The sequence below is a fragment of the Coenobita brevimanus genome, chromosome 65, assembly GCF_032717465.1.
Source record: "Coenobita brevimanus isolate Jiangsu-jjx chromosome 65, ASM3271746v2, whole genome shotgun sequence".
In the NCBI taxonomy this organism is placed as follows: domain Eukaryota; kingdom Metazoa; phylum Arthropoda; class Malacostraca; order Decapoda; family Coenobitidae; genus Coenobita; species Coenobita brevimanus.
This window is the reverse complement of record NC_137018.1, coordinates 13,171,126-13,180,715: the sequence shown is the minus strand read 5'-3', so window position 1 is coordinate 13,180,715 and position 9,590 is coordinate 13,171,126. Positions and strand designations below refer to the sequence as shown.

Below are 9,590 nucleotides of genomic sequence, written 5' to 3'. Positions count from 1 at the left end.
CTTTCATAGTGCTTTGGCCAGGCACTTTGACATGCTCATCTGAGGCTCGATGGCCTTTATGTCCAGGTGGTTGGTTGATGGTTTCCAGTCTATGCCATTGGGCCACACTCATGTCACTGGGATCCAGTAGTAATCCCTCCAGAGACTGGGTGCAACTCACTTCAACAGACATCAGACCGAGCATGAACTCCTTGACGCCGATGTCCAGCATTACCTTTGGTAGAGTCCACCCCTGTGACTTGTGGATGGTCACTGTGTAGGCTAATCCTAGTGGTATCTGTGTGCAGATGCAGGCTTTCCATCCATCTTACCATCCCGGAGGCACTGGCACCACTGCCGGTCAATACGGACCTCATGGATCTCATGGTGTGCCGATGTAGTGCAGAAAATCAATGCAGGCGGCAATCAGTGGAGCAATCTGGTCAGCCACAGCAGGATCAAAGAGAATGCCAATGACTCTTTCGATGGTGACACTGGTGAGTCTGGCTGTCATCCACAGGTTGGAGCTCACTGGAGCTCTGTCAGTCAGTGTGATGAAGGGTTACAACTCCATGGCGTTGCCCTGATGTTTGAGCTGATCAGTGTTGACTGCAGCCTCAGTATTATGATGTGTTGACACCAGTCAGGGTGTGCTGTTGAATGCACTGTCTCCAGTATGGACAGTAGTCGTCTCTGGTGATCGCACCATTCTGCTTGTGTTGCAGTAGGGTGCGAAACCTGCACTGCTCATCGCCGTCACCATGCACACCTTCTGCTTCTGTTAGGAAGAGAGACATGCAGCCACCACGGCTGGGGTAATTGTTGTTGCCTTGCATCATGTCATAGATCAGCTTGTCCATCATTGGAGGCAATTGGCCAAAGTCTCCAAGAAGACAGGCACTCACACTACCAAAAGGCTCTACTGCTCGGCCAGAGAATACTTGCTTGAGGCGCAGGTCAGTGGCCCAGGGTAACTTGCGGCTGACCACTGACATCTCATAAATCATCAGCAAATGAATTCCAGAGAGTTGTAGTCGTGGCAAAAGCAATGCCTTGCCTCACAGTGCTGGCAATTCAGCGGTTAGTGGCAATGGCAGTGACAGTAATCTGTGCATGGTCTCACCCATGACACTGATGGTAGCTGTTCCTGTTGGTGAGCAGATAGCCATTCTGTGTCAGTTTTGTCAGCAAAGGCTTCTCTTAGGTGCCTGAGGACTCAGGAAAGGAGGAATCTCTTCCCTATCCCTTCACTGCAGTTGACAATGAAAAGCTGCTACTGTACGCCATCTTCAACTGAACGAATCAGCAAACTGAAAGTGCTTGTTGGTGGCCATCCAAGTGTGACCAGTCAATGCTGGCAGGCAAGACAACAAGATGCTGCAGGATGGCCTGTGAGTGTCTGCAAATGCTCCAGCTTACACTGCGATGTCAGGAACAGTGTTGTAGAACGTCAATTAGTCATAAGAACCCGGACTTCTGGGGTCATCTGGCACATGATTGGTGTCGCTCGGGTGGCCAGCCATCATGCGGTCTTCCTCCGATGCTCTGCTGCAAGGACAGTCATTGTTATCTTCATGCGAGGGACTTTATGATGAGAAGTCACTGACTGGGAGATCTCCAGAAACAATACACGAACTTCCTGAGGGACTGCTCCACCACTGTCGATCCATCCCTTGAGCACCACGAATGTGGTAACATGCTTGCCATACAGTTCTTCACTGGTGTGGTGCGGCTTATGAATCTGCAGGTGTAGTCTGCAGTACACTTCGTACTTATCTGATGTGCCATTCACCATGAGACACTGAAAATTTTATGGCACTGCTGGCTGTCATCAATGAGTGTGTCAGTCCAGGTTGAATTGCTGAATGTACTCAAACCATGACATTGACGACTCAGACTGATGACACTCAGTATATTTCTACAGGTCTGATTTGGCTGTTATGCACGAGTTGCTGTCATACACATGCTGCTGTACATTGGCTATGATGAAGCTGACGTTGGTAAGTACACTGGTAGTAGCACTTACTGAGCAGTAATGTCTTGGCTTGTGACGCTGGCCTTTCAGAACCTTCGTGTAGATGCTTGAAGCTAGGCAGTCTTGGTACTCACTGTTCAATGCCGGCAGCAACTTCTTGCAAACGGCAAACAATGTCTGACTTCTGGGATCGTTTTTGGTAACTTACTTCATCACGTAGGCAGACACAGCATGCTTCAATGTGCACGGTTTGATGTCGGTGTTGGCTTAGTGTTGTTGGGACCATGTTTTCAGCAGGAAACTGTTCATGAGCAGGTCATTCTGTGCTGGCTGTTATTGTGGCTCATCACAGTCTGTCAGAACGAATGCCGATGAACTTTGCAGTGCCCTCAAGAAACCTGCCTTGGATATCTATATGCCCTTCATCATTTTGAGACAGAAGTTGAAGTGTATTGAGATGGGATTTGTTGGAGGCCAAGTCACCCGCTTCATGACACAGCAACTGGCATGGATGTTCAACGGCTTGATGTACAGTGATATTGGGGTTCGCCAACTGTTGATGGTTACTCAGCTCAAACTAGGGTACTTGGTCCTTGCTCAGAGAGGCGGCATTCTAGGTGCTAGTGTATTGAGTCATAATACTCCAGAAAATGCTGCTTGTCCACTTCTTTGACTGGGCTCCTCAGCACTGCCTCAGCATTTGGGAATGGGCAGTCCTTCATGCACTGAGGGCATGAATTGAGTTGTGGTGCTGCCACTTAAAAATGAGCCAATCATATGTCAGCTGCCTGTCCTTGTCAACAACGACAGCCGAGAAATGCTGCAGATGCTGCACAAAGAACATGCCAACAATGTGTGGGTTTTGCACAATGCTTCCATTACAGCCAGCATTGTCAATCACTATGTCAGCCACGTGCACTTCTGTTTTTTTGTGTGCCTTCATGAGCTTCTGCAGCACAGGCCAGTGTGTGTCAGCAGCACTCCATGTGAGGAAGAACGTGGGAAGGCCATGGTGCTCAAACTAGTCCAGGAGCTCAGATCTTTTTGCATACTTCCATTACAGCATGGACCAGATGGTGCTGCCATAGTGAAACAGCTTGTGCTTGATGACCCAGTTTCTTTGCCGCGAAGCACCTGCAGGTCTTCAGTTGTCATGGCTGCCTCTTCCTCATTCATCTACACGAACACACAGTCAGTCTCACCTGCATACCTTCACTGGAGGACATTCCAGGCATAATACCTGAAACACAGGTGATGTGCAAAGCGACCATCTTTCAAGCCCATCAAATGCTTCAGCCAATCGCTGAACAGGATGTCACGTGTTCATGGTGTTACCAGGTCGACATGTGAGATGTCAGCTGCTGCCTCTAGAAACAATGTCGGGACATGACTAGTGAACAGACCTACTTCTAAGAACTTCTTTGCTGGAGTTCGTTGAGACTCGAGCCATGGCACTGGAGATGAAATCTTTCGCTTGCTGTGCTGGGCCTCAATCTCTTGCAGCTGCACCATCGTGCTGGCAAAGAATGAGTGTGTATCTAGCTGCAGTGTGTCAGATTTGTCTTTGCTGTCCAACTCGTCTTCAGCTGAGCAGTCATCCTTCACTGGCAGGTCTTCAGGAACTCCATCTCCCGGAAGCAAAGCCAGACAATCGGCTTGGACCTCTGCATCCTGGTGGTTTGGGTTGTTCTGCTGGAGCCACACCAGTGCATCCAGAACACCTTGATGTCTGATGTGGTAGTCATAACAGCCAGTGATGTGACATCTTGAAGGAAGGGCAATCATATGACTGCCATTGCCATACTGCCCTCCAGAATTTAGACAGCATATGTGAATAAGAGGCAGGATACCGATGAAGAACATTTTCTTGAGGAATGTTAGGCACTTCAGCTGCTCCGGGAGGTCATTGGCAATCATGTTGTTGGCTGTGGCGAACTTGTTGGCAGCTCGTTCACGTCTACGGTGACCGCACACACTGGAGTCCTTGCTGGCATTCTCGGACAACAGTTCAAGCTCATGATAGGTGCTATATGAACCACACTGGAGGAGAGCTTTCATTTTCTCACAGAACAGGTCAGAGGACAGATCGACTTCAGATAGTGAATGGTGACTTCAGTGAACATCGCACTGGTGGGCGTCTACATGATTGCTGTCTGCCTGGTGCTGCTGAGACTGCTGCTGGTGGTCACAGTTATCGATGAGGTTGCCATCTGCCCAGCATTGATGAGAAAGGTGTTGGTGGTCACGGCTGTCGATGAGATTGCCATCTGCCCGGCAATGCTGAGATTCTGCTGTTGATCTCAGTTGTCTCATTGGCAGCCATCATCATGGCGCTGCTGAGACCACTGCTGCTTATCTCACTTGTCTCTGTGGCAGCCATTGTCACAGTGTTGCTGAAACTCTGCTGGTTGTTGTGGTTTTCAGTCAGGCTGCTGTCTGCCCAACATTGCTGAGAAAGCTGCTGGTGGTCTCGGTTGTCTCCACGGTTGCCATCTTCCTGTTGCTGTTTAGACCACTGATGGTGATTGTGGTTGTCGTCAAGACTGCTGTCGAGTCGTCAACAGCATGAGTGCTCATATTCCTGTGATGGGTCAGAGTTTTCTCAATGGTGACAGCAGCGCACACAGGCCTGCCAGCATCTCTGCTCGGTCACACTTTCACGTGCACCATTCATAACACTTGTGAAGACACAGTGAAAATCAATATGCAATGAAAGACAGCAACAGAAATAACAGCAATAGCAAAACAGTTAAACCACAGTATAAAACCTGACTCAAGTAAGAGCTGGCCACTCCAGCATCTCATAAAACAAAAGAGGAGCTATCAAGTTTGTTTATCCTAAATTTAAATTAAGAGTTTTTAGTTCGGTGGCTTCCATAGTAACCATCAAGGACCTTTCAGTATACATCGGCTCAGTACACTCCTGCAAAAGGAGGTGGCACGTGTTTTTGACAACACATAAGTATTTTGGGTGCTGGATGTTCATATAGCGAGACGCCATAGCATTTATCACATGCGCAATGTTCAGTTCTCTGCTCCTGACTTGTCTTGTCAACGAACTGCTTCAGTAAACTTTTGGCTATTGATCCAGTGATAAAACCCAGAAATGGGGCGATTACCCTTCCTGATTTCACTCCCTAAATATAGAAAAAAAAACGTTCATGTAAAATTAAGAGTGTAATATCCGATATTTAATTGATAGAATTCATGCACGATAACACTGTGTTCTAACAGGAAATCTTTTTTCATTCGATTTCATAGTGTAGTATGTCAATTGAAGCCCTTGGTACATTCCCTTGGAAAGCTGGGATTCCAAGGGGTTTCTTTGATCTCATGAGCAAATATATAGCTAAAAACAAAATTAATTGAATGTATCTACTGCTTAAACAATCTCTTCTCTATCCCACATAGTAGAAAAATTATTAGAGTCTGAAAACCATTGCGGTTGGGCCGTGTAGTGTCGGGCTGGGTCGGGTCGTGTGGGGGCACTCTTTTCTCAGCTGAACGTAAACATCGTTCTGCTATACTTGCTCGTTTCACTCCCTTGTTTACAATAAGTGGGGTAATAACCTATAGAATGATCGAGTTCACAACTGACAAGACTGGATGGAAAAAAAAAAAAACGGACAATGTATATCAATATGTGATGGTGTAATACATTTATTATTAGACATTCCTGAAAAAAAAGAAATATTAATCAAAGACATACCTCTGAGGTGGCTTTGTTGTAGAAGTTGATCACATATGGGGTGGACTCAGTGACACTTCGCATTCTGATGTGCCAATGATGGGCGAATGTGATGGTTTCCTGTTTGCTGAACAGAAGACTTATGCATCTGTGTATATATGTGTGTGCTGCATCTTCAGTGCGGGGAACATATCAACATCCAGCAGCCTGTAAACACTCATCATATCAAGTGTGATAGTGGCAACTGTCTCCGTTTTCCTTGCTAAGGAGAGTTTGACCACTAGATATTCCTTAGATTTTATCTCCAGTTTACTTGTATAGTGAACAGGGGGGTCTGGTTGTGATTCCCCAAAGAGGATATTTCCTGAGGGAGGCTGACGAGCTTGTATACTTACAAAGAGTTTGGTTTCAACCCTAGAAAACTGTTAGTCCAACTTGCTGAGCATCTTGCCTAGACATCGAAGGTATATGTTTCTCTTAAGATGTTCAGCATTACTAAGATCTGTGCTTGCACAACATGAAGATTCCACAACAAAGCCATCTGTTCAATTTTGTTGCTGTCTGGGCGCAAGAAAGGGTTCGCGGATGTTATTGGGTCCACAGAGCCTTTTGCTTTATTACAGCAGTCACCAGCCATTTCATTTGTGCGTTTTGGTTCGAGGGTGCCTAACACAGCATGCAATTCTAAAATTACTGAGGTGAGCTTTGATGCACTGTACAATTTACCCCGAATCAGCAGTTGAAAAATACAATATATATATATATATATATATATATATATATATATATATATATATATATATATATATATATATATATATATATATATATATATATATATATATATATATATATATATATATATATATATTTTTACGGAACAGAGAAAGATAATGTACACTTTAAGTGAGAATACTAAAAATCACTACTGTCCCGTAAAGTTCCAGGTTCAAAACAAAAGAGTTAGGTAAAATTACAAGTTAAAGTTTAATGCTTAAATTAACAACAAAACATTCAGGACTCATAAGGATAATGTAATGGCAAATAAACAGGTTAAATATATGGTTAACTGAAATAGCCTCTATTAACACGAAATTAGAAAGAGTAAATTTATCTAAGTCAGCCCTGATAAAATGAGATACCAGATAATACTCAGTGAATGCCAGATAAATAATTACAGATACAAACTATTATCAAAAATGACTGACATAAAACCCAACATTAATTACAAAAACTTCACTAGGCCTACAAATTAAACTTATGCTATACAGTACAAGAAAAATGCAACAACAGTTATACTCAAATTACACACAGCTGCTAGATGGTTGGAGACTTCTTGAGCACTCACAATAATAATATCTGTACAGGGGAGGACAGAGATGTGAACAAAATGAGGAGCAGATCTAAGTGGCAATGATGCAGAGACTGAGCTCATTATATAGGGGCCGGCAGAGCCTGACACAACTTGTAAGAGGGACGCGCAAATGAAGCGATGGGGACAAACGGTCGACAATCCCGCACTGAATAACAGAAAGGACGACTTACTCTACTATAACGGTAGAAGGGGGGGACTGAGGCAGAACACGCTCGTGATCAAACATGCAGCATACTGTGCGTTAAAATTACACAAGGGATGATGAAATCATAGGCTATGTAACACCTCCCCACAAAGAAAAAAGAAATTTACAAAGGAAATTTCTTATTACTCTAAAACAATCTGTACATGGCATTACAGAACATGCAAATGTCTTTCCTAATGTTACAAAACATGAGATCTCCCTAGCACGTTCAGTCATAGGTACTTGCCAGTATCCCTTTAACAAATCAAACTTACTTATGTACCTAGCCTTTCCGATCTTGTCTATGCAATCTTCCACGCGAGGGAGAGGGTAAGTGTCTGTTTTAGTTATCTGATTAACACGTCTGTAGTCGATGCAAAGCCTCTGTGACCCACCTGGCTTAGGGACCAGAGTGACAGGAGAACTCCACTCGCTCTGACAGGGCTCAATCATCTTGTGGTCCAACAGGTAGCCAAGCTCCTTCTGGATGAGAGGAACTTTCACTGGGTTCACACGGTAAGGAGGCAATTTAATTGGCTTTGCGTCTCCAACATCGACATCATGCATCAACACAGTGGTTCTTCCTGGAGTGGCACGGAACACTTGCGGGTACTCCTGCAGTAATGCCGAAAACTCCTGCCTTTCCTTGGGTGGTAGATGAGAAAACTTAGTCTGGAGATCATTCATGATATCAGGATTCTTCCCCAAACTATCACTCAGGCTCATACTGCATGGGAGAGCTTCACTTGCAGACTCGGGTGGAACAGCTACAGTGCAGACTGGATTATTTTCGTCCAGCCTGTGATATAACTTTAGCATGTTGATGTGACATAGTTGCTTGCTCTTTTCTACGATCTGGTGTGGCGATGACATAGTTGACATCACTGAGTTTCTTCTCCACGAAATAAGGGCCACCAAACTTGGCTTGAAGAGGCTGCCCATGAACTGGTAGCAGAATCAAAACCTGATCTCCTGGCTGAAAGTGGCGTAACCTGGACTTCTTGTCATACCAAGTCTTCATCTTCTCCTGAGCAGCTCCTAAATTCTCTCTCGCCAGCAGTAAAGCAGTGGACAGCCGTTCTTTGAACTTCATCACATACTCCAGCAGGTTGACGTCATCTTCCTCCGACAGCCAGCATTCCTTGAGTAACTTAAGGGGTCCTCTTACTTCATGGCCAAAAAGTAGATCAAAAGGTGAGAAGCCCAGTGATTCATTTGGAGATTCTCTTGCAGGAAACACAACGAATGGAAGACCTTTATCCCAGTCTTTCTGATGTTCCAAACAGTATTTCTTGAGCATCGATTTGAGTGTTTGATGATATCTCTCCAACGCTCCTTGGGTCTGGGGATGGTAAGCTGAAGACGTGATCTGGGTGATGCCCAACTCTTTCAGAGACTGCTTGAAAACATTTGACATGAAGTTACTTCCCCGGTCTGACTGTACCTCCTTGGGCAGACCAAACTTTGTGAAGAACCCTAGCATTTCCTTAACCACGTTCTTTGCTGAGATGTTTCTAAGTGGAATGGCTTCAGGATAACAAGTAGCCATATCAATCATGGTCAACACATAAGAAAATCCTGAAGAAGTCTTAGGAAGAGGGCCCACAATATCCACCAACACACGGGTGAAAGGCGCCTCAAAAGGAGGAATGGGAACTAGAGGTTGCAACCTTTTCGGTCTGATTACACTTCCCCACAACTTGACAGGTGTGACAAGACTTACAATACCAGGAAACATCCCTGAAGATACTCTGGCCAGTAGAAGTGTTTCAAAATGCGTGCCACAGTCTTCCTCACTCCAAGGTGTCCTGCCAAACTGGAATCATGAGCCACTCTAATGATATCCTGCCTACAAACACGAGGGATGACAACTTGATGTACAACCTCCCATTCACAGTCGGCTGATGCTGTTGGGGGTCTCCACTTCCTCATAAGTACTCCTGACTTTACATAATAACAAGTAGAAGCACTGGCTGACTCTTCTTCACTGTAAGCAGAGTTAGCTAGACCTTTCAACTCAGGGTCAGCAACCTGCAACTCAACCAACTCTTGACGAGACAAATTATCAACACTACGGGGTACTGCCTCATCTGGTGAGTGGTCCAAATTAGCAAGAAAAGTGTCAGCTAGGATAACATCATCATCATCATTATCCTCTAAATCACCAGTAACTTTAGACTTAGCCCTAGTGACAGCACATGCAGGGAACACATCAGGGACATCACAATCCTGGGCCGCAGCCACTGGCTCACTAGACAACTGAGGAGCTGGACACACTTGACTTCCACCAATATCATTTCCAAGTAAGAAAGTTACACCTGACATTGGGAGTGTCTCAACCAACCCAACCATAACGGAACCATTAACAAAACCAGACTCTAAATTCACT

At 45.0% G+C, this 9,590-nt stretch overlaps 1 protein-coding gene across 1 annotated transcript; it reads right to left on the bottom strand.

The window, feature by feature from the left end:
* Window positions 1–602: 602 nt before the first annotated feature.
* Window positions 603–974, bottom strand: LOC145404931 (uncharacterized). The gene has a single exon (XM_080276436.1). It carries the CDS (start codon window positions 972–974, stop codon window positions 603–605), a length of 372 nt encoding a protein of 123 aa, XP_080132562.1.
* Between the last annotated feature and the right edge of the window lie 8,616 nt (window positions 975–9,590).

Excerpts from the sequence above, each read along its gene's own strand:
- LOC145404931 (XM_080276436.1), bottom strand. The coding sequence starts at position 974 with ATGTCAGTGGTCAGCCGCAAGTTACCCTGGGCCACTGACCTGCGCCTC.